This window comes from Dysidea avara, chromosome 7 (genome assembly GCF_963678975.1).
Source record: "Dysidea avara chromosome 7, odDysAvar1.4, whole genome shotgun sequence".
Lineage (NCBI taxonomy): Eukaryota > Metazoa > Porifera > Demospongiae > Dictyoceratida > Dysideidae > Dysidea > Dysidea avara.
In genome coordinates, this window is record NC_089278.1 from 7,683,661 (window position 1) to 7,709,002 (window position 25,342).

General features: G+C 38.8%; 3 protein-coding genes across 9 annotated transcripts in view; 1 reads left to right on the forward strand and 2 right to left on the reverse strand.

The window, feature by feature from the left end:
• The window catches only part of LOC136261993 (anoctamin-7-like), a 35,504-nt gene extending 34,494 nt beyond the window's left edge, over positions 1 to 1,010 (reverse strand). Inside the window, exon 1 of the mRNA XM_066056111.1 lies at positions 746 to 1,010. Within this exon, the coding sequence (XP_065912183.1) occupies positions 746 to 937 (192 nt within the window). The 5' untranslated portion in view covers positions 938 to 1,010. The remainder of the gene's footprint in view (positions 1 to 745) is intronic.
• LOC136262003 (prostatic acid phosphatase-like) lies at positions 983 to 15,695 on the forward strand. Its single transcript, XM_066056135.1, has 12 exons — positions 983 to 1,129; positions 1,212 to 1,322; positions 9,952 to 10,134; positions 11,781 to 11,846; positions 11,954 to 12,052; positions 12,672 to 12,761; positions 12,809 to 12,941; positions 13,038 to 13,135; positions 14,654 to 14,766; positions 14,845 to 14,979; positions 15,197 to 15,261; positions 15,460 to 15,695. The coding sequence occupies exons 1-12, from the start codon at positions 1,049 to 1,051 to the stop codon at positions 15,597 to 15,599; spliced, it is 1,314 nt and encodes a 437-aa protein (XP_065912207.1). The 5' UTR covers positions 983 to 1,048; the 3' UTR covers positions 15,600 to 15,695.
• Positions 15,655 to 25,340, reverse strand: LOC136261989 (putative mediator of RNA polymerase II transcription subunit 26). 7 transcript variants are annotated; one of them, XM_066056104.1, is made up of 19 exons: positions 25,211 to 25,340; positions 23,842 to 24,541; positions 23,561 to 23,692; positions 22,625 to 22,864; positions 21,701 to 22,566; positions 21,558 to 21,647; positions 21,084 to 21,159; positions 20,730 to 20,831; positions 20,207 to 20,260; positions 20,021 to 20,119; positions 19,670 to 19,719; positions 19,402 to 19,504; positions 18,229 to 18,300; positions 18,085 to 18,183; positions 17,447 to 18,027; positions 17,242 to 17,377; positions 17,136 to 17,180; positions 16,511 to 16,593; positions 15,655 to 16,028 (listed from the first exon to the last, which is right to left on the reverse strand). In XM_066056104.1, the coding sequence occupies exons 1-19, from the start codon at positions 25,229 to 25,231 to the stop codon at positions 15,801 to 15,803; spliced, it is 3,777 nt and encodes a 1,258-aa protein (XP_065912176.1). In that variant the 5' UTR covers positions 25,232 to 25,340; the 3' UTR covers positions 15,655 to 15,800. The 7 variants fall into 7 exon arrangements, with proteins under 7 accessions (XP_065912176.1, XP_065912175.1, XP_065912178.1 ...); XM_066056103.1 differs by having other exon boundaries at positions 21,701 to 22,563; positions 22,625 to 22,867; XM_066056106.1 differs by having other exon boundaries at positions 20,730 to 20,828; positions 21,084 to 21,156; positions 22,625 to 22,867.
• Between the last annotated feature and the right edge of the window lie 2 nt (positions 25,341 to 25,342).

The window sequence follows — 25,342 nt, forward strand, 5'->3', positions numbered from 1 at the left end:
CCTTGTGTTTACAACTACTGGGGGAATGGGAAAAGAAGTCGACATCTGGCTGACTTACTGTCCTACCAACTATGTATAGCTGCTGGACGAGGTGCACACTGTCCTCTCTGTTGTGTTCTGCAACAGTGTGCATCTGTGGTAGCAGGTCCATCTCGCTTCAATCAGCCTAGGATGCTTTGGTGGGCACAGGGACTACTGAGCCCAAGCCTAGGCGGTAGGGCATCGGCCTGGTGATCAAGAGGTCCCAGGTTCAATGCTCGAGCAGGGACTTACTACTGCTGTTGTTTCCTTGAGCAAGAAAACAACAAAGAGGACAGTGGAGGCTTCCCCTACTGTTGTTTCCTTTCCTTGTAGCACCCTTGTGTGTGAAACCCTGTCCAGTCTTTGACAAATTAGATGATAAGAAACTTTACCCCCATTGCTCCAGCCACCCAGCTGTTAAACCGGGTACATATTGTGTATGGTATATGTACGATTCAGGGAACAGCTGAAGAGTGAGCCCTGGCTGAATAGATGCTGTCATCATTCCCTGTAAAACAAACAAAACCTGTTTTTTTTCCCCTTCTCTTTAATAGTTGTCCAGCACATGCCAACTGGTGCTGGGGGTAGTGGCAAGGGCAGTCCATCTAGCTCGGGAAAAAAATCAGTGGATAGAACGTACTTTGTGACGGGTGTGGCTGCTTTAACCGCAACACCCATGACAAGGCCACTTGAAAACAGAAAACAAACAAAGTGAAATACTTACTCTTTCGGCGGTGTTTAGGCGAGGACGAGGTGTACCATCGTCGGAAACTAACAGTTTCGCTGACTCGGTGCTCTTTCTGGGTGTAGGTTGATCGTATCCTATTTGCCTTCTTTGCGGAGCTTCTTGGTTATTATTCTCGGTCAACTCAACGTTAAACGTCGAGTCTTCTCCAGAAATGTTAGGATAAGCCATTCCCACCGACGGTTCACGTGTGCAAATTTAAGGGGCGTGTAACCTTAGTCTCGTACTTAATCACGTGGGCTCGAAACTATAAGCCCCTGCGCTAAAAGACTAGTAGAGGTAATGATCTTTGTCTTGTTGACGATCGTTCTTTCCTCCGCTGTGGCGCAGCAGGAGCAGCTGACATTGGAGTACGCATCATTAGTAAGTATAGAATAACTGTACTTCACAAAGGTGGTCTAGTGGCGGGATCGATGTAGTAAAAGTGTTTTATTTGCCTTGCCAGGTATTTCGTCATGGTGCTCGATCTCCAGTGGGTTATCAATCTCAAAAGGCCTACCCTAATGATCCATGGCCTCCGGAGTCTTGGCCACAGGGATATGGACAGTTGAATTTTGTAAGTTAAAAAAAAAAATCTGTTCAGTATACTGTCAAAGATCTTTAAAACAAAAAAAAACTAGACTGCTTTGTAATGCATATATGTAGCAGTTTTAGAGAAATGATAAGATGATGGCCTGTTGTTGAATTACAACATATTCCATCTTGTGGATTGTTGTTTTGTTATGTATGTATTTGTAAAGTACTGAGTGAATGAATTAACACTTAAAGCTGGATATAAAATAGTATGTTGTGATCAGATAGTGATGTGTGACTCCATATCATTTGTATAATAATACCTGGAAATGAATAATGGATTTTATTGAGACTCTTCAAGCATACTTTTATTTAAGAAAGGACTTGAGAGCTTTCAGAGGAAGTCCATTTTAGGGATTTCTCCATACAGTTTGTGGCTTCAAATATTCTGTTATGGCAGCTAGTTGATGTTGTGTTGGTACAACCCATCCATCCCTGTTCTCTAATATCAAGAGTTAATATTGTTAACTCTTGCTAATATCTCATTTGGGGTAACATGAATAGTACCATTTAAGAGGCACACAATTGATATCTTAGCATTTTGACAGTAGGTACACCAAAGGAAAGAATGCATGGTCATGGTTTTATAGAGTTAATTGTGTGACTGAACACATGCCCCGACTATTATTTACTGAAATGCAGAGTGTCCATTCAGCTTTGTGTTCAACCATGTTCCACCTGTTGTACAGTTAGACAAATGAACAACAGTATGAGAAGTAGGGCTAAAATGAACCATTCAAATAGTTCGGTATTTGTTCTAAATCACATATTTGATTCTGTGGGACTCTGAGCAGATTCAATATTCTATAGACGTACTTTACAATGGCAAAGCAATAGACTTTAAAAACTTTACAAAATATTTCTTCTTTTTCAAAATGCACAGTAGGGATATTCATGTCCTTCATGACAAAAGAACACTTTTTGGTGCTGATATTTGCCCACAGACTTTACGTTTTGTCACTACTCCACCAGTAAGCTTCATACTACACTAGAGAGATAATACTTGCATCTATTTTGATACTGATAAAAAGGCAACATTCCACACTCTCGACACATACAGAATTTACATCCATGGCCTAACCTAGTACGTCCTATGACAAACGGGGTAGGATAAAATGTCACTAAATGAAATTTTTTTTCCTACAGTAATTGAAAGATTTAGTGCCACAAACACTAAACTTTCCCTACATTAGTGTAGGGAAGATTTAGTGCCAATGGCACTAAATGTACTATAAAGATTATGTTGAGGTATGTAGATGTCACATTGTCTTTGCTCTTGATAAACTCTTTATTGTACTTGTATTGTTCTTTATTTATTTTTTGTTTCAATAACATACATTCATCCAAAGTGGTGCAGCATTGTTAAAATGCACATCTTTCATGTTCTCTGTAACCTTAACGGGTCCGGGAAACAAGCCTCATTAAGTTACTCAAATGCAAGACTGTCAGCCTCACAAGGCAAGACAGGGTTGCCAGTTTCATCAAACAGATCTGGCTCTGTGGAACCCCCAGCTACTCACAAGGAAGACACCACAAATGGCATTGAAGATGAAATAGAAGACGATAATGAAACGTGAGCCGATAAGTAAATGGCGGAAAATAACCGCTGACTCTTATGACACAGGATTTGATCCTTCCACCTTCATCACAGCAAAAGAAGGTACATTTGTTGTCCATCCCATGGTAGTTAAGTACCTAGACAAACACATGAAGAAATGTCTAAACAAGGATGAACGCAAAGCTCTCAAACAGGACCATCCGAAAACATCAGCGGACTTGTGCAAGGTCCCTGTTGCAGATAAATATATCAAAGATTTCTTGGGATTACGTTTCTGCAGACGCAGAGCTTGCTAGAACCCAGGCAGATGTCCTCCAGTCTGTCAATCCCCTGGTATCTGCATGGAGTGTCCTCCTGACAGACAGCGAAGAGGCAGATGTTTTGGACCTGGTAGTACCAGTATCCCACGTGCTAATAATCCAACATGCCATCTATCTAGTGGGAAATGCATCTGAACTAATCTCATAAGTACAACTCTCAAAGATTTTGGAGTTGTGCGACTCCTCATGGGCCAAATACAGAGAAGGCGAGTTCTGTAATACCAACGGTGCCCTGTTTGATGATGATTTTCACACCTCCCTGGTTAGTCATCTTGAAAAGAATCATCGTTTGCTAAGGCAATTGTCATCACTAAGCGCAGTAAGGCTGACATCAAGGGCAAGGGATCCTTTGGTAATTATTACAAGAAGGATACTCATGACCAGAAGTTACATTTTTTTTTTGAGGGAGCTCTGCCCCAAAGTACAGGAACAGGCAGAGCAGAAACTGCTTTCCGTACACAGATCAGAAGAAGGGCGGTCAACCTTATCGAGGTGATCAGGTGCAAAGAGGCTTCATTACCTTGCCAATGGAACTCTGAAAAGTGGGGACAGTGAGATACCCGTCTTTTAAGTTGAGCTTGGTAAGCCAATCTCCTTCTTGGTTTATACCCTTCACCAATTTGATTGTTTTCATCTTGAAGTGCTGGGGGAGTTTATATAGCAATTCAGGTTTATGATAGGGCACCATGCTCCATCTGGTTTGGGTACAGGGCTTGTGAATCCTGTCTTCACATCTGACATGGCGGGACATATTGCTTCTTTCTGATGGTCTCTTCACCTCTTATGTCAAAGCCTGAGATTTCTCTGTGTCTAGCAGTGGTTGGTATATTTGTGTAGAAGGTGGTTGGCTGGTGAACTCTAGCATGAGGCCCTAGATAGTCTGGAGGATCCAAGGGTCTTGGGTAATTTTTTCCCAATTGTGCCTAAAGTATGCTAAACGTCCACCAACTGGACGTGATGTGTGAAAACCTGTGTCTAAGTTTAGGTATTGTAGTGCAGTGCATGACTGTGCCAAAAGCGGATTTACTGCCATTTGAATTGACATTGCTGCTGGTGTTGAGGTGGGAGATGAGGCTCATGGAAATAGCCTTGTGTCTGCAACAATGGCAATTCAGAGTGCTCCCCTTTGGATTAAGCAGCGCACCATATACTTTTACAAAGCTACTGAAACCAGTAGTAGCACTGTTACTGAAGCAGGGAATCAGGCTCATCCTGTACTTAGACGACATGCTTCCAATGGCCAAGTCACACACTCTTGCCACAGAACATTTTCAAACAGCAGTACTACCGCTGAAGTCTCTGGGGTTCATCATCAATTTGGAGCATTTCCTACACAACAGATAGAATTCTTGGGCTTTAACATAAATTCACATTCAATGTTGTTATCTTTACCAACACAGAAGCTGACATCTTTAGAAAATTCGTTGAAGCACATTATGGCCCTCAAAGAGGTCACAGTGAAAGAATTGTTTCAGATACTAGGGGCAATGGTGGCTGCACACCCAGCCATTCTCCCAGCCCCTGCATTACAGACAACTAGAAAGAGTCAAGTTATCCATTCAACCACAGACTACCAACCAGTTGGGCTATCAAAGAGGACTTGTCATGGTGGGTAACTCAGGCTCTTTTGTACAATGGCAGGCCTCTTCAGATTACTCATTGGGATGTAACGATAGAATCGAATGCATCTATGTCTGGGTGGGGAGCCAGTTGTCAGGGTGAGAACACAGGGGGGCCTTGGCTGTCTACAGAAAAGACATATCATATCAACTACTTAGAAGTGAAAGTGGCCTTTCTAGCCTTGCAGTCCTTTTGCTCCAAAAGAAACTCGATCACAATGCTCTTTCATCTAGACAACTAAGTAAGAGTAGGTCAACATCCCCTTGCATCCAGGTTTCTCAAAGGAGTTTATATCACTCGGCCACCAGCTCCCAGATATTCCACTATTTGGGATGCAGACATAATTCTATCATATTTGTCAAGCCTCCCCTACAATGAAATACTCTCTTTTCAGATTCACACACACCAAGTAGTTATGTTGGTAGCATTATCCAATGCAGATAGGAGCTCAGATCCGCACTAGACCTGAACTTCAGATGATACAGAAGTACAGAAGGGAGGGAGTAGTATTCATCATCCCAGGTCTAACTAAATCCAGAAGAAGTGGTCCCCCATTACAGGCCTTCTATCTAAGCTTCTCAGATGACACTAAACTATGCCAGGTGGTGGCCCTGAAAGTTCATGAAGAGAGGTCTAAAGACCTTCAAGTTTTTACCTCACTTCACAATCCTCTTTTCATCTCTGAGAGACGCCCTTTCAAGCCAGTCAAATCAGTAACCATAGGACATTGGTTAAAGGATATGATGTAAGCAGCTGGCATTGATATCACTGCCTTTACAGCATATTTTATACTGCTTTTTAGCAGCTAACACTGCGCTAACATTTGAACAAAGAGGGCAATATCATGCAGTAAGCTGACTATGTTGTTGAGATGTATCCTTCACCTCCTCATACAATCCATCCTCCCCATGTCGGATTTTTAATCCTCGGGGAATCTGTTATTATATCAACCAAAATAGGACCTATCACAACTTTGCAGTATAACCTTACATTATTTACAGATCTTACACAAACATAAATGATCATCCTTTAAGTGTCATTAAAGAAAGTATTATCAAAAAATCAATGTGTTAATGAGAAATTGAGGTAGTATATATAAAATAGGAGGAATACTAGTATCTCTTAGGAGGAATAGTTTATATTTTCCATTTCTCCCAATGTGTTTTTTTAGCTGTGCTATATGGCATGCAGCGTCTCTTCTCTTTGAGGTGTGAAAATTGCAAATGATATGTATACTAGATGAATAAAAAATTGGAAATTTTAAAATGGGAATAGGGATCGCTGAAAAAAGCCACAAAACAAGGAGGGATCGCTGGGGTGGTAATATAAACCACAAATCCCTATTTTGTCATAAATCTTTACTTACATGCTCTGTCATTTTGAAGTGAGTCAAAATAGGGAATTGTGATTTACATTACCACCGACGGAGAGTCAAAATAGGGATTTGTGGTTTACATTACCACCCCAGTGATCCCTTCTTGTTTTTGTGGCTTTTTTCAGTGATCCCTATTCCCATTTTAAAATTTCCAATTTTTCATTCATCTAGTTTGTGTACTTTTTATTAATCCAGTAATGGATTATGAAGAAGACTGTTGTGAATAGTGTAATTTTGCATTCTGCTTGTAACACCGTCCACATTTCAGTACACACATGAAACTGATCAAATTGCAATGTGCATACAGACTGAGAGTCTCCTAATATGAGCTACAATTTACATTACTGGTGCCTTTAATAGCTGTCAAATTCAGTGCAAGGATTGTTGTTATACACTTGACTGCATTATACATCTCCCTTCAGACTGGAAGAGGGCATATGTAACACCAGTATACAAGAAAGGCCCGTGTACTAATCCATCGAACTATAGACCTATATCATTGACTAGTATTTGCTGCAAGTTGTTGGAACACATCATCTCCTCAGCAGTATCTTCTCATGCTATTGACTACAATATCATGTGTACATGGATTTCTTTGATTGATAATGAAGACTGTGGTGAATAGTGTAATTTTGCATTCTGCATAGTAATGCCGTTAATGTTTCAGTACACACATGAAACTGATCAAATTGCAATGTGCATACAGACTGAGAGTCTCCTAATATGAGCTACAATTCACATCACTGGTGCTTTTAATAGCTGTCAAATTCAGTGCAATGATTGTTGTTATACACTTGACTGCATTATTAGAGTATTTACATGACTGCTCTATTAGAGTATTTAATCTGGATAACCCGCCCACGTACAATAATCACGGAGCGAAAAAGCCACCTTGCAACAAAGTCATCAGCCCAGATTAAGCTTCCTGGCCTATACTGAGTTTAATAAAGACAGATTCTATTAGCCACAAGTAGCGCACACCAAAAAACCTAACTTTGAGTGTAATCTTGTATGGCTTCTCGAGCGTAATGGCGTTACGGTTTTGGTAAGCAGAAACGGCCCGGTTTGGGCTGTTTCCATCCAAAAACGAAATCAAAAATAGGTCATGGACACGAACAATGATCCATTCAGCAAGTCTTGCTACTTTTTATCCCAGAGAGAAAACCATCAGTTTTATTGATGAAAACACAGTAACAGTATAATTATATCCTCGGACACATGTTACCACAAATGTATCCTTAGTTGTGTATGTATGTTTGTTTGTTTTGTTTTTTTTGTATATTATTAGTTATTGTATGTGTCTATTGTATGTTTGTTCAGGGCTCCACTGAAAATCAGTTTTACTGAGTGGACTCCCTGCTTAAAAATTACAATTACAATTACAATTACAAATAGGGCAATATAAGCTCCACAAGTGGGCATGGCAAGGGTAACAAAAACAGCATTACATATACACTCAATTAAAAAGACAAATTAATTATATTATACAAATACAACGTTTAAGTCTCCACACACCATTCTTGACAGTCCTTCGCCATAAATATCCTCCTAGAGGAAGAGATTGATATCGCTGCCACTGAGTCAAAGATCCTTTTACTTCTAGATTTAGTCATCGTAAACTCATTTTGAATGAAATTCACACAGTTTGTAAAAGATGATAATGAAATTGGTAGATAGTGGCCTAGTACACTCATCTCAATTGTATCGTAATAGCTAGCGATCCCAAGTCGATCTAATTCAGCCAAGAGTAGCTGATAATCTTCCTTCCCAAGCTTACGGTCTCTTTCAGATTCGAGATGATGGACAGAGTCCAAAGGACAGGTAAGCTCTAGTAAGGCCACTGAATTACTTCTCTGATTGTGAATCATAATATCAGGGCAGTATGGAGTAATAAGAAGAGAAGGTGGGATTGTTGCCTGGGGAGAGTCGCTTGCCCGCAATCCAGGTAAGTCAGCATAGATCCTACACTGATCAGCCAAAACTTTAGAAAGCTCAGTGATCAAATTGCCCAAAACTTGGTTGTGCCTATATGTGTAGTGGCCCTGTGTCAAAGCACTGGGACAGCCACCCAAAACATGGGCAGTGGTAGGCTGGGTACTGCCACACAACGTACATTTTACACCGCATTGGATGTTCCACCTTCATATATTAACTGCTGTGGGGAGAGTATCAGAGGCAGCACGAAGAATGAAAGAAAAATGGCCTGGGTTGCATCCAAGTAAGAGTCTGATTCTCCTTGTAAACTTCGCTATCCCTGTGAAAGAATAATAATAATAATATGAACAAATTAACGGGCATATTTCAGTTTTGTCTGAAATACACATACTGTTTCCTTTTCACTTGATACGTTCTAGTGGACCTATACTCATTGCAAAGAACCACCAGAAGGTTGTTTTGAGTTGAAGGATGCTTTTCAATGTGGTTTTTAGGTGTGCGTTCTATTAGGATTTTTGCAAAAAACATGGGCGATCCCTATTATGAACCCACTATCGTGGTTCATGATAGTACACTTTGTTACTTTGATCCTCCCACACTAAGTACATGAAGACAGTACAACATATCATTGGTACTAAGCTACATTAGCATCAGTGTGATGTTCTTGTTGCACTGATGTAGTGTCATGGGCTGGGACACTAAATCTTTCCAAGAGATTTAATGCCCTGGCACTAAATCTTCCCTACATTAATGTAGGAAAGATTTAATGCTGGGGCACTAAATCTTCCCTATAGTAATGTAGGAGATATTTAGTGTTTGAGGCACTAAATCTTTCCTACATTACTGTAGGAAAACACCCCTATTTAGTGACATTTTCTACGGAACCCTTCCCTTTTTATTGATTATTTATTCTACCCAAACGTAAAATTTCATATAGCTGCAGGTACTCCTTCATTACATTCCTTCAGAGCCTGTATTAAACTTCGAACTTTATAATACGGGTGAAGCGACTTCATGAGGAGGCTGTGAAAGCCTTTCTCAATGTGCTCAAATAGCCGAAAAACAATGTAGCTGGCCTCCTAGGTTAACAACTTCTCAAGGGGAGGGATGTCCCTTACATATGTGAATGAAAGTTAAGATCAGCTTTGAGGATTTGTCTGGAGAATTTACATAAATATAGGCAATATACAAAGTGTAGTTTAAAGCAGTTTGGTGTTTTACCAATACCTTGATGGTTTATCTTTGTGCTTATTAGTACTACCCCATGTACTTGGAGTCATCTGAATACAGGTAAGTTTTTGTATTAAACTTTCAGGCTTGCTTGTATACATCAAAGGTTAATAAGTGTGTGCATTACTCCATACAAGCCTACAGGCAGCAACGCACATTTCTTACTGTTTGATTGGTCACAGTTTGAAACTCCTCTCAGTTGACTAGTCTTATTCTTTTTTCAGCTGGTGATTATCTTTAGGCTTCTATTATGGGTTGGTAAAGTACCCATCTAGCTCAATAATGAACAGCTAGTCTAGTACTGGTAATGGCTAGGATAGCGTTCATATTATAGCTCAACTACTTGTACATGTTCTCAGCAATAACGTACTGCGTACACACATAATCTCTGTGGTTTATAAGGTAGAGCGGTTGTAACTCAAAATTGAAGAAATTAGACCCAGTATTATTAATAGTAGTTTGTCTAAAGCCAACCTATGAGTACAGAATAGATTAGGAGTCCCAGATAGTCAGCCATGTACTACTTTGTTCATACATTCTATTACTACACTTATGTGCAGTTGTCTACTTACAGAATGGTAGTAGAATGCATTTCCAGCTTGGTAGGCTGGTCAAGCATCGTTACACAGTAGAGAACAACTTGTTGAGTCTAAACTACACCAGAAATGAGTTGTATGTCCGCAGCACTGATGTTGACCGAACCTTGATGAGTGTACTGTCACAACTTAGTGCCATATATCCACCTGAAGAGGATCAGGTAAGCCATACATCTATGCAGAGTATGTACCTAAGGTTATACTTATATTTGCAATTTTTGTTGCTTTAGTCACTACAATGTAAGTATGTATGACTGAATGTAGTGACATCATAGATACTAGAATACATAGTGGATTGGAAACACAATACATTTTACTGTTACGGGCTTGATACAGTAACGTGATTTATGGCAACATTACCAAGTGTACAAACTGCGTTTGTTCTTAACACTGAAACTGCTATTACAGGTTTTATAAAGTGTTAAAGTATTTACTAAAGGATTCTGCTGTTTATTTGTTTGTGACTGAAGGTTAGTTGTTTCATACAACTGAAGGTGTGAAGGAAAGAACGCAAAGTTTTTGTGTATAAAAACTAGTGTGGGGGTTTTAGTGTATAGGGCATGTTACATATGAAGTTCTAGAAGTACTGAACACTTTTGCCACATCGTAATGAGTGCACATAATTATTTCTAGCTCGGTACAGCAGTTACTTTCCATAAGCGAAGCAAAAGAATGGCTACATGACAGTAGTTGTTGAGGAGGTTTTCCTGGCTTTGTGAATACGAGTCTAGCGATACATACTGCACTAATGAACAGCTCATACCTTTGACAGTGCAAATGAAATATCATTGAAGTGAACCAGATATCTGGTAACTCTGGGCAAACTTGACAAAAATGTACTGTGCCTATTGAAAATGCTGCTGTACCCTGCAAATGTCATCACGTGACCGTGTCGAGCCGGTAACCGTAAAATGTATTGCATTTCCAATATGTATTCTAGTATCTATGGTAGGGATGCCACGATAGTCGTGACATACGACATGTCGTGACATAAAGCTTCATGATATGATATGACATAGGCTTCTTTATGTCGTGACATAAATATCTCCTAATAATGCACATCTTTCCATTCATTTTGATCAAATTTGATACAATAAATATGAGAAAAATTGACAAATAAGTATGGGAAATGTTGGTTGTCGATGTCATAATTAATATTAATGATGTTTAAGTTGATATTTTTGCATGTTAAATCAAAATAGCTATACAGTTTCATAAGTAGCAGTTTCAGTTGTGAAACGTTAATTATGTCGTGACATATGACATGTCGTGATATAAACCTCTATGACATATGACATAAAAATTTCTATGTCGTGGCATCCCTAATCTATGGTGACATGTGTGCACGAATCAATGCTAGAAATGGTACTATAGCATGTAATTTCAATTTTATGTTTTGTGGTTTAGATTTCAACATTATCATTGTTAAAAACAACAATCTTGCATAGAATACAAATTGACAAAATTTGGTAACATATCTTTTTTGTTTCACTCTACGCTACAGTGTAATTTATTTTTAGCTCAATAGCATATTTGTTATCACCAACCAACCTTAGTGTATGGGTTACTTCATTGGCATAAAAGCCTGTGGTGTTGTATGTATGTATACGTGTATATGTTTGTGATGCTTTAAAATGTGCACATTTTATGTATGATACATACATACATACATACATACGTACGTACGTACGTACGTACATACATACATACATACATACATACATACATACATACATACATACATACATACATACATACATACGTGGGTGTTAATAGTTAATAATAGTATGGACCAATTTTTGTACAGAGGCTAAATGGAACTATTGACTGGCAACCGATTCCTGTTCACACTGTAGCAATTGAACGTGAAGATGTGAGTGATACTTTAGTGACCATAGTTACATATGCATACAGTAAAATGTATGTGTTATACACATCCTCTAAGAATGGTTTGTAGTCACTTTGTGGTTTATATTACAGTTAATATCACCACATGCAATGACTTGTCAACGATATGATGCTCTACTTGATGCTAACAAAAAAAGTGCACATTATAAGAACCTTACTGAGGAGTATAAAGTGAGTAGATGATAAACTTTATATTCTTTGGTTTGTATGTCTTGTATGTGTGCCTTGTAATGTTACAATTATCCTCAGTACTTGTTGAGATTATCATACAGTGCTATTATAATTAAATGGATTTGCTTACCTGGGTGCATACAGACAATCATAGGTAGATACGACAGACAGATAGTTAGATAGATAGATGGAGATAAGTGCTAAGTGCGATCAAGATTTGTCAAAACAATAAGGGATGAGCTTAAAGTTGTTCTGTAGATATATCTACCATTTTAGGTGAGCCTTTTGGTGAGTTAAAAGAATCCGTGTAATAACAATGGAGTTATAACACAAAACCAAAAGTATGTGTGACAAGCAGCACTCTAAGAAAACATTTCAACAAAACAGACAAGCCCCAGAGCTGGGTTTAGACAAAAGGAAGTGATACGTATCATCACAACAGCCAAGCTAGAGAAAGGCAGGCCCAGGGCGAAAAAAATTGAAGATGGCAGCCAAGAAATGGCAGTAATGATGTTAATGGCAACAAATCAGGGAGAAGGGGGGATAAGGCTGAGCATACAGCTGCATGCTATTTAAACATCAAAGAGTTTGCATATTACATTCTCATATCTTCCTACAGGATTTTTTCACTTTCCTTGAAAGTGTCACTGGAATGGCTGATGTAAATCTTAAGACAGTATGGCGAATTTCTGACACAGTGATTGTTGAGGTACACTTGCACATTATGTATACCACTACTCTACTGTACTTGTATAGAGACAATGGGGTAGGAATCCTGGAGATTGGGTAAATGATACAGTTGCTGACAAACTACAAAAGTTAGGAGATGAGGATATGTATCTCATGTATGGTGACTCTAACTCAGAAGAAAAGCGACGTCTCACTTCAGGTATGTCCACATATTAGTATACAGTATATAGTACATTGCAGTGTATCCACTGTTGTTCTCATTCTTTGTAAATGTATTATATCTGATCTTTCACAGGTAATTTAGTTGGTCAGATTGTTGCTAGAATGGTGAACAAGTCAAAGCCTGACAATAACAGTTTGATTCCCGGCACCAAACTAGTGTTATATTCAGCGGTAAGTGTTATATTAGTTGGTCCAAAAAAGTTAGGTGGTTACTATGTAGTTACCAATAGTTTGATTCAAATAAAAGTAGTGAAACAAGGAAGGTTACCTACACCTGTAGATATGCTAGTAGACATTTAATCCCTGATTCAGTCATGAGTATCCGCTGAAGTAGGATTATCTTCAGGTGTAGGCAACCTTCCTACTTTTTATTTCTATGATCCCTAGAATTCCTAATTTTTCCTTGTACTTGTACTGTAACATTTATCAAAATAACTGAGCTGTGAACAGTGCAGCCTTCACCTTCTTGGCTGTCACACATCTTATCACAGTAGTCTTTAAAGGCTGCTAGCTTAGCTGTTTTAGGAAATGAAATACATTGTAAAACTAGACATAGTTATTGTGGTCTGTTGCAACTTTATAAAATGTTGACTCCTCCTATTATTGTGTTCTTACACATGTTGATTTTCGTGTTGCTCCTTGATGCTTAATCAAATTTCCATTTCATTACTAGTGGTTTATACCTTAACGATTAACAAGAAGTTCAGTTAGTATTCTTACAGTAAGTGGTGGGCAGTAGCTGTGACAACCAATTCACTAGCAAAGACTATGTTGATCACAAGCTGTTACTCTTTGATCTGACTTTTGTTTTTGGTTTTGACCTTGATGTTTTTCTGAATTGTCTCCAAGAAAATTCCGTAAGTTTACCTAAATTGTTTTGTGGCAATGAATCTTTAAATTTGCATGTAATGCTTTACTACCAGCTGAGAGATCAAATACAGAAATGCATGGCAATTGTTAGGTATTCCAAAATTGTGCTTCATGTAAGCATTAAGGTGATGTGTTTTGCTTTGTGAAAGTGCTATGAAACACTATTTGACATGTAGTATTCTCAGACTAACCAGATACATTTATATTCTACTGAGACTCATCCACACGATATATTTATCCCAGAAAATGAGTGTTTTGTCTTCTAAATTCTTATCTCCACCATTTTGTTAGTTTGTTTTTATGTCTATGGTACCGCTCAAATGTAACATCGCACTTGCTCGATTGCGAGTGATTAAAAAACTCGCTAATTAAAGGGCGTGGCACCTGTTTCCTTCGTGAGTATTCATCCCATACGATATTCTCATATAGCACCTAAAATGCTTTCATCCTCCTAACAGCACTACACAAGGTGCTAAATTCTATTTGATTTATGTACAATAATATGCATGGGTGATTTGTTCATATGTGCAGTGTTAGAGTGTGTATGTAAAAGCATATTCGTGTAAACAAAAACTGAAATTTTTTTTGCGCTTGAGTCGAGCCTTACAAGCAAGTAACATTTATTAGATTTATAGTGGAACCTGTCTTGGTGGTCAATGGCCAGCCACCTCTCCCAATCCTCTAATCACCTGTATGTCATGATGCCAAGAAATTTTGGTCCAAAGTTGACCAGCTTAGACTTTTTCCTCTGTATCTACTAGCATATAGCTTTGTCTAAGGTACGTGTGTATGACTGTTTTTCTTCTTTTTTTTTTGCAGCATGACACTACTGTAGCTGCATTTTTGAGTGCTCTTGAGATATTCGATAAAAAACAACCACCTTACGCTGCCACTGTCTTTGTAGAGCTCTACTCTGATACCAGCACTCCAAAGTATGTACAATATACAGTATTATGTTATCTACCTTGCAGAATGTATTGTAACTGTTTTATTCTTTGTGTGGTTCACAGGAAGTATTTTGTGAAGACTTGGTACCTCAACAAGAACACAGTTGATGGATTTGATCTCTCTGATACTTCAAAACTGTTGCTTCCCATGTCTGTACGAGGCTGTGACATATTGTGCCCTCTGGATAAGTTTATAGAGTGAGTGTAGTACTAGTGTATAATAATCTCCCAATGGTCTGAAGAGCAAGAGCACAGTTTGGCTATAAAGATGTACATTAACACATCAATAGGATACCGAGCAAGTTTTGTTATAGCACATGCTATAGTTACTGTGTGTACACATAACAACATCTTGCGTTGTTTATTTCTTATGAGGTATTTTTACTTTGTTAAGTATATGATTTATAATCACTAGGTTAACAGCTTCTGTTGTTCCAAATGATTGGGAAAAGGAATGTCGAAATAAAAAAAGCAACAGCAGTAAGTTTACACACAATATACAGATATGGCCATATATGCTTGTCAAGTTTTATTAGATACCTGTGTGTACTGTGATTATCAAACATACTGACCACAGTAGAAAAGGCTTTCTCAATTTTTAATACATTGTAAACACTCAGAGAACCTAGCTCTCCCTATGTGTAATAAAATTACTTCACTTTCTTATTTTATTTGCAGGTGAAGACCACGAGGAAATTGTGATCATTTCAGTTGTGGGAGGAATACTAGCCCTCCTCATAATGATGTTGATAATAGTGTTCTGTAGTTACCTTCATAGAAGACATCATCGCTACCAGCAAATGAAGGAAATCCAGTAACACATTGTACACTGTGCATACTGCTGAAATAATATGTATTTTTGCCATAAATATATGATTTGTATATTAAGTGTATTGTTTTGCAAGTTGTGCTGATATGTGCTACGTATGTATTCAAAAGATACATTACAGGTACATGAAGTACATACAAAACAGACAAACAACAGCACATACAAAGCTACAATGAACATAGTCAATTAGTTACTCATGTTTCATAACAAGTGGCAGTTTCCCATCTACCAAATGAGACCACATGTTAGCACACACAACGTGGTAAGATGTCTCTCCTTCAGTCACCAGGTCCCTGTAATACACTGCATCACCTGAAATTGATACTTTGCTGCCAAACAGACAAATGGAACACTGCTGGTCTTGGTGTGCCATACGTGACTTGACGCTAGGACTGCTACCACCAGCTGATAGTTTAGTCTAAAAATATTTACATTACATAATACAAAAGAATTTTGGAAATAGTTTGCCATTTGCATGGAGTCTATGGGCCACTGGGTAGTGTAATATTGTATACATTGTGTTGATATCAATACCAGTCAGTAGAACAGATTTCACATTCTTTTTATGACAGGATGCAGGAGACACATTGAAAAACACGATTCTAATTAATGCACCCCAGTTATTGGTGTAATACTCCCAAGTTCCCGAAAAGTTATGTGGTTGACATTATTCTGGCTACAGGGATCGTGTGCATTAATTTTGCTACACTTGATAGTTTTAAATTATGTATGTTGGTATATCAACTTATGACAAATCTTTCTTTTGTGTACATCTTGGGCCTCAACTGTATGTAATAAATATGTGTAGTATAATATCAACTGGTCTCACTTGTTACAATATGATGTATGGTAGGGGAAATTTATTGGTATCATGTATAATTACTTAAAGCTATAGCTCACCAACAGTCCAGGAGGAAATGTTTGTACAATCTTTTTCCATGACTTCTTGATGTTAGTAAATATCTCACCATCCAACTTAGCAGCTGCAACACCAAATAGGTCGTGTACACACAAAAAACCAAACAATACTAACATATGGATTATGCATTTCAAGCCTAAAACTACCACACACACAAACAAAACCGATCCAAATTGTACAATGGGCAAAAATCAACTAACACCACCAGTGAGTGGTGCGGCAAGCTTGCGTTTTGACCTTGGTAAGTACCAGGTTTGAAATGGTACATAGGTGAATGCCCCAGTACAGCTGGTCAAGTGTTTTCTATGTTGTTTTTGCCCAGTAAGGAACCAGTATAGCCCAGTAATTTGTCTCTAGTTTCCAATTGTTGTTGCCATCTTGAAGCACCAACCCCATTCTCTACCTCAGTGTAACCACTCTTGATACTAATACACTCAATAAAATTTCCATCTTATTTGGCCAGAAAAACTCAACAGGCAACCACTAAGACGGGGAGACACTTTGAAATAATGTATCAACTCATGACCAACAACTGTGATCTAATATTACATCACAGTTGACAGCACCCAACTTTCCATTGTACATGTATGTAATATCAGTTTGTACCTGTGGAGGCTACTCGCTTGGCAAGCTTGTAGATCTCAAAGTAACCTGTAATACAAATCAGTCATGTTATGTATGCTGTAGCTGTATTGTGTATGCTTGTACATACCTTGTGCTTTTTCTTTTCCTTGTGTACAACTGAACAGTTCCTTTAAAACACTGAGTTCTTTAACTTGTGTCAATACTCCTGCAGTATTGCTGAGGATGTCGTCACAAGCTTGTAAACACTTCTCAAATATTTCAACCTAAAAACAAACATAAGAATATTCCTACCATAAAAAGAAGTCATGGTACAATAACAACTACACACTCACTTGAGTAGTAAAGTATTGTACTTTAACAACATCAGAATTACTGGTAGCTATTGGCTGACTTCCTTCAAAGTTACCAAACTCATCGTTATCCTCTCCACTGTGTGTTGTGGTGGTGACTAGTGAGGCAAAGGCAGCATATTTGTCCCCATCATCAGCACCAATGGTATGGTCCACCTTACTGGAGTCTACTGTGGGAGGAATTATCATTTCATCAAATACAGCAAACTGCCCTGGACCACTGGAATTAACAGCAGCTGCAGTAGTAGTAATAGTGGTGGTACTGTTCTCTGCACTTGTGTAGTTCTGGGTAAAAGCAGTTGGTGCAACTGATGTAGCTGGGGGTTTAGTAGGAGGGAAAGCACTTTCAAATGATGCCCAGTTGTCATCTTCGCTGAATGTGGCACTTGAAGTTGGCCATGTTGTAGTAGTGTTGGTATTTTTAGCACTTGTAGTAGAGGAGCCCTGGAAATCACCAAATTCAAAGGTAGTTTCAGTAGCAGGTTGGGTGGCTGGCTGTGTGTAGAGTGATGTCATTGTAGATTTCATCTCATCAGCATTGACAGCAGAAAAGCTGCTTGGCTCTAAGGCAATAGTAGCAATTATAGGGAGAATAAAAGATGAGTACAAAGACCCCACACCTTGTATATTACTACTCTTGCTGGGAGCAAACGTAGCTTGAGAAGCTCCAGAAAATGCCTGAAATGTATCATACGCACTGCCAGGATCACTGACAATTGCTGCAGTGAATATAATAAAATGAAACATAGAGCATGTGTCCATACCTTGGCTAGTCGTAGTGATAGTACTCATGTTACTTGTGATACTTGAGGACCACATAGTGGTAGGACCTGCAACTATTGGGTTATGTGAATAATTGTAGCCAAATAGACAGTAATACGGTTAGTTTGGCTGCCTATTGCATTGCATTATGGTCTGGACTGTACTTATATGGCATTTATGTACTACTATGATAGAACCAATCAGATTGCAGCATCCAGACATTTGTGATGTAAACCACATGCAATCTGTGTCATTAATAAGTTACAAGTACAAGGAGTAGCCATGACTGAATTAGGGATTAATCCACTATGAAAAATATGGACAAATCCTGTTCTAGTCAGAAAAGGTAAGCCATATTGTATCTGCACCTAATGTACTGATCTTTAAGACTAAATTAGATGTATTTTTATACGACCGCCCGGTTTGATTTTATTTAGATGTACTTGAGATTGGTTTTTATAAGACTTTGTCTTCCTTATACCAATTAACAAATAATAATAATAATAATAATAATATTGCACTATCGCGAATTAACACCTTGTGCTGTCAGCAAAAGAAGTAGACACAAAGGAGAAATCTGTGATGTGTGCATTGTACATTCTGTGGTATGCCAAAATGCACCTGGCGGGCTAGTCTAACAGTGAAGCCTGTAGCCTTAGCCATTATCAAGTTACACTTGTCTGAAGGCATCAGGCAGTATTCTGTAGCAACTTATCAGAAACATTTTTAGACACTTTTGGGCTTGATTATACCTAACCAATACCGCCAAGGTACCATGAAGGTGTTGTAAGGTTGGTTTCTGGTCAATATAATTTTGTGAGAAAGTGTAAACCCCTATGATCACAGTATACAGTACTACCGCACTGTATGGTATGATGAGTGAATACGTGGAGTAGAGTATACTAGTTATCTATGAAACCAGAGCAAGGATGAAGTAATGGAAGCTCTTGCTTTATTATGCTATCTTACAACAAACTGGCAATGTAAATCACTTTCTACATAATTGCAAACAGAGAAACTCATAGTTACAAATTACAATCTGAAACCACAAGTTCTGAGGCTGCACAAGTGACTTTAAGTTAGGATTGCCAGACCTTTCCCTCTATAATGCAAAGGGGCAGGTAGTACCAAACTATCCTTTATTAGACCGTCAATAAACTGTCATCACCACTCACCTATTGGTGGGCCAGCCTCATTAGTAATAAGATTACCCTGAGAAGTGTTTGATGATGAAAAGTTCTTAAATACGTCATACTTGTCACCAGAATCACCACCACCTACAGAACAGCATAGCGTATGTAGTTTACCTTTATTTTACATGGAAAAGTACACATGCATGATCTGAAATCTTTGGTGAATATTCACTATAGACATATTTCATATTTGGTGTCATCCGCTGAAGAATTTACATACTCTTCCTCACACAGCACAAGTGTAAACTGTACCTTGAGTAGTGGTCATCATATTGGTGATGGCTGTATTAGGAAGAAGACCTGTAAGTTGAGAGATTGATGGGACTACATACATACAAGTAGAAGAAACATATTCCACTTGTAAAACATAATTGAGTATTGTGTAAAATGTGAAGTTACAAAATAAACACCTCTGAACTGCAAATACTACTACATTAGAACTATGGTATTATCTTATAGGACTCCTTAAAAAGATAAAAATAAAATTTCCTATGTTTTACACCTAAAGATGAAGTACAATGGAAGAACTAAGAATGTGTCACAATTACTAAGAACCTGGTATGGTATCTAATATGAACTTTTAAGAGGGATAATTACTCACCCACTGATGGACCAGTTTCACTTGGAATGAGAGTACTCTGAGAATTATCAGTTGACAAGCTTTTAAACACACCATACTTGTCACCAGAACCACTACCAGCTGTTGAAGAAGACAATAAATATTATGAACATGGCACATACAAACCAGTTCACATGATAAGATATTCAACATAAGTATATGAAATACCTTGATCTTGGTTAGTAGTAGTAGCAGTAGTAGTGACGGTCATGTCAGTAAGACCTACATGAGTAACATGTTGAACATTACAAGTAAAAGCCTCAAGACTAAAGAATCACAACAGCTTGATCCATACACACACAGCAATCCCTCGGTATTAGTTGTCCCAATACTGTATAAATGTGAACGTTCAATTAGAGTATTCTGCCAGGAGGTGGTTTATATGTAAAATTACATTTGACAGATTTATCATTAATTAAATCTTTTGTTTGATTATCATGCAATTGTCTCAAGGGGGTCAAGTAGTAAACTAACTGCTGTATTTGTATCAGTAAACCAGTATGGGTTATTGTGCTATGATCACTGAACTACTACTCTACAATCTCCACTCTTGGTTCAAAGTTGTTTTGTCACACAAAACATTTTAAGCCACAAACACTACACTTTCAATATGCACATACTTAACGTATTGTAAGAACTGATAATACAATACAACAGCAAAATTAACCATCGTTCCGGTTTTGCAACTTACCAACTGGTGGTCCAGTCCCACTAGAAATGAGGGTAGCCTGAGAAGTGTCTGATGAAAAGTTCTTAAACACATCATACTTATCACTAGAATCACTACCAGCTGCTAGAAGACAAAGCAAATTATTAGATAGAAAGAGTCCATATTATTATAGCAAGAAGTTATGAAATTTTAGCACGTTATAATTACTGTCCAACACAAAATTAGTAAATTTCTGCATAACTTTAGTCATATTACGTGGGCATGGATAAAAAATATATAGATGGTACGGAAAAACACTGTGGCTAGGTTGTGGGTGGGCTCTATAGTTTTCACAGTGATACTGTGGGTTCAATTTCTCCAACAATTGCTTCGTACCTGCAGTATCCACGGCAACAGCAGCACTGAAGCCTGACATTTGGCTCTCTTCGGGCTGAGGTTGGGCACTGTTCTGCTACATGAAACATTCACTTACATACATTAATACATGAACACGTATAAAATACTTTATATCACAAACAAATTTCAGATACACTGAAGTTACTTGTTAGTAGCTTATACTCTCTCTATCCTATGTGATCAAGCACTAGTAGTCAATGGATCACCAAAAGAAAAGTGGCTAGGTACATATATTAGTTAGCAATAGTTTAAGGGTACGATTCCTGTAGAAATTTCTTTTGTTAAAGACTTTTTTTTTTCTTTACAGATCAATTAGCACATGTACAGACACATTAAAGAAATTATGGGAAAAAATACATGATCTGAAGGCCAGCTGGCAACTAGTGCCAGCTGCCTATCCCCCTCTGAAGTTTTCCTCCATTTGTACTGTGTTGTTAAACATACATACGTTACCCATTGTTGATCAGCCATCAAAACAAGTTTAGGAATCGGTGGATCAGAAATTGTGTTCAACTCTTCTAGTGATGGATTAGGCACTCCACTCTACTCCATACAAATATGTTACACATTATTATCAAACTACACATCTTATGTACCTGCACTAATCCAATGAGGCCTAAAGCCTGATAGAGTTCTTCTCTTGTCAGTTTCCCTGGTTGTACCTTATTAACAGTAGACCATATATCCCTTAATAATGAGCGCTGTAGACCACTGGAACACAGAACAGGGAAGAGACGCTTGGTATCCAAGAACTGGCTATCTCCTGTTTCACAAAGTACAAACACATCATGGTAAAGACTGGGGATATAATGAAAGCTACGCTTCCAGTAAGGCATAACAGTAGATGTTAACACAGTGGACACTAGTTGCTGAGTACTACTGGCCATTACGGGTTCATTAGTGGCAGACTGAAATGTCTCAAACTCTCCAAAGGAATCACGGTTATTAGCTTGTGGAGTAGACTGACTACTCCTAACATTAGTGGACAACACTTTATGGTCATTGTTAGACTGGAACGTTCCAAATTCATCATCAGCAGATGATTGCTGTTCAACCACTGACAATAACTGACTGCTGACAAGCTGGGTATTGGCATAAGTTGTAGTATTAGTTAGTGGCAAGTTGTGCAATGGCTGGCTGTAGAAAGTAGCGCTAGTGGTGGTGGCTGCTAAAAGTTGCTGGTGAGTTGTGGTTGACTGAAACATTCCAAACTCTGGGTCACTTGATTGACCTGGTTGAACGAGGCGTTGTTGTTGATACTGGTATCCTTGGGGCTGACTAAACACTGGTTGGTTGTAGCTAGCAGTAGCACTGTTTGTGCTGGTGGCCACTAAAGGTTGCTGGTGAGTTGTAGTTGACTGAAATATTCCAAACTCAGCACCACTCGATTGACTTGGTTGAACAATGGGCTGTTGTTGATACTGGTATTCTTGGGGCTGACTGAACACTGGCTGGTTGGCTACTAAACACAAAAACAAAGATACTTATAAAACTAGTATATGCTGGTATTAGTTATCTACCTTCTAGTGGTGCAGCTTCAAATTCAGTAAATTCATCAGCTTCAGAAAAGACCCCAGAGAGCTCATCAGTGTTTGACCAGTTTCTTGCCTTAGAGGATGCTGCAAATGTTGACTGCTGGTTGGTAGTATGAGACTTGTGAGCATGAAATGAAGATTGCTTGAATCTTTGTGACTTGGGAGAACCTTTCTTAGTTAGGTCCAGTGTGTTAAGAGACTCTGACAATAGCTGGTCAACTGACGCTGCTAAATTTAAAAATAACAGTTACACATAACGGCATTATTATATTTGGTATGTACCAGTCTGTGTGCATGTGTGTGTGTGCGTGCGTGCCTAGAGCATTGACCTGGTAACCGAAAGGTTCCAGGTTCGATGCCCAGTTATGCCAAATTGGTGTTGTTTCCTTGAACAAGAAACTTTACTCACATTGCTCCAGTCTACCTAGCTATTTAAATTTGGACCTGGTGGCCTGGTGTCAACTGGGGAAGCAGCCCACCCGCTGTAACATCAATGAGTACCTATCTGATGCTAACTGGGGAAGCAAATGCCAACTGTCCATGTCTCGCATAGTGGGCAAAGGTACAGGTGGGATTTTGATGCTCACACCTTCACCTGTGAAACATGGCACAGCCTCCTGCGGGTTACAAGCCCTACCCTAAGATTTTGCTGTGCTGACTCATAGCACCTGAGTAGTGCACAGGTATCCCAGTGCTGGTCACTGGGTAGGTGTGACCATGCTAGCAGCTGAAGGCTTTACTTTTTGTTTGTGTGTGTGTGCGCGTGCATACGTGTGTACAGTTACAAAACTATGGTTATCAACAGACCGCAACTTATAGGTGACTATATACACTGTAGGTACGTATATAGTACATACAATATTAGATTTACAAAATTTCCAGCTACAAGACAAATAGTGTACTTGCCAGCTGCATATTTACCTTTTGCTAACAATGGCTGTTGTTGTTTTGGTTGTTGCTGCTGTTGTTGTTTTAGTTGTTGCTGCTGAGTGTTAGAACCGTCAACCTTCACTTCCTCCTGCTGTTGAGTGGCAGTTGATGGCACTTGTTCAACTGTAGGAATAAAGGGTGTACATGTTGATTGTCATTACCTATAATTATTACTGCTATAAATATCCACCAAGTTGTTGATATAGATGCAGTAATCCAATCAGATGCATATGCACCGCCATACCATAATACAAACACTGTAACTGGTATACCTTTAACTTGTTGCTGCTTCACTTGCTCTTCACTTAATTGTTTTCTTATAGATGGAGGAGAAGGTCTACCAAACAATGTCTCTACTGGGTTAACAGCAGGTGCACCCACAACCATTGACCGTAGCTTTAGTTTCTGCTCCTCAAATTCTTTTTTCTTTTGTGCATCTCGAGCCAGTTTTTCCTGTTGTTTCTTCAACACAGCAGGATCAACCTGCTGAGCCGGTGGTGGTTGCTGTGAAGGTTGTAATGACTGCTGATAACCTTGTTGATGAGTCTGTGGTTGTTGATACGCTTGCTGCTGTTGTTGATAAGGTTGTTGTTGTTGATAAGGTTGTTGTTGTTGATAAGGTTGTTGTTGTTGCTGCTGTTGATAAGGTTGCTGCTGCTGCTGTTGATAATGTTGTTGTTGCTGCTGCTGTTGATAAGGCTGCTGGTAGAATTGTTGCCCTTGATATGGCTGTTGATAGGGCTGCTGGCCTTGTGGGTACATTTGCTGCTGGACTGACTGTTGAAACTGATAGCGACTTGTGGCAGGTGATTGTGACCCAGCTTGTCCCTGATACTGGTAGAACCCACCACCACTGCTACTGCTTCCTTGTGGCATGTATGGAGTAGGCCCACTAGTCCCACATTGATGAGATTGTGGGAACATGTTAGGATTATTACCACTTGGCCAACCTGAGGTTGGAGGTGCTCCTCCCTACAAACAAAATAAAAGTCAGCGTTAAGATCATGAAGGTTGGAAGCCTTGCTATAATAATTTTTATGGTACACCAGTCTAAGCGTTGGTCTGGTGTATGCTGTGCATTTACCATTTATGCATTTTTATTATGGGCACTACTGAATTGCTTTTATGTGATTTACAATTTGCTGGTGTTTTGCCGAAATATGAGAACACATGCAGTGAATGTGCATAAGCAAAAAATGTGCTCACCAGCTTCAAAAAATATTTTACAGTGCAGCGTTTCCCAACACACACTAAAACCACATACCTGTGACCGGGTCGCCTGTCACATAGTAAATGACTATTATAACCCACACTCAGGACACTCTTGTCCGAAGGCAAGTTTACATGACATGTGTAGGATACCAGTGTATTGTAGGGAGTGTGACAAAATAGATATTATCAATCAATTCTGTAGATGGTAAAGTAGACTGTACATGAACAGAAATTTATGGGTCATGATGCACTAGCCCTGAAGAATGATGTCGATTCTAGTATTGCTGCATTATACCAAGTCACTGGTAGACCCTCAGAATCACCACATATTCCCACCATAGACACTATGCTCCCACACATGTATACAAAATTATCAGAACATTGAGCAAATCAACTCACTAAATAACACAATTGCAACAAACTACTCACAGTATAATTGTAGGGATTCATGGCGAATGTCAAGGCGAGGAACCAAGAATCGAAATCGCGATCAAAGTATTGAAACACAAACTCACGATTGATTGTGACGTTTGCTTGGAGGCGCTAATAAGCGCCACCTTG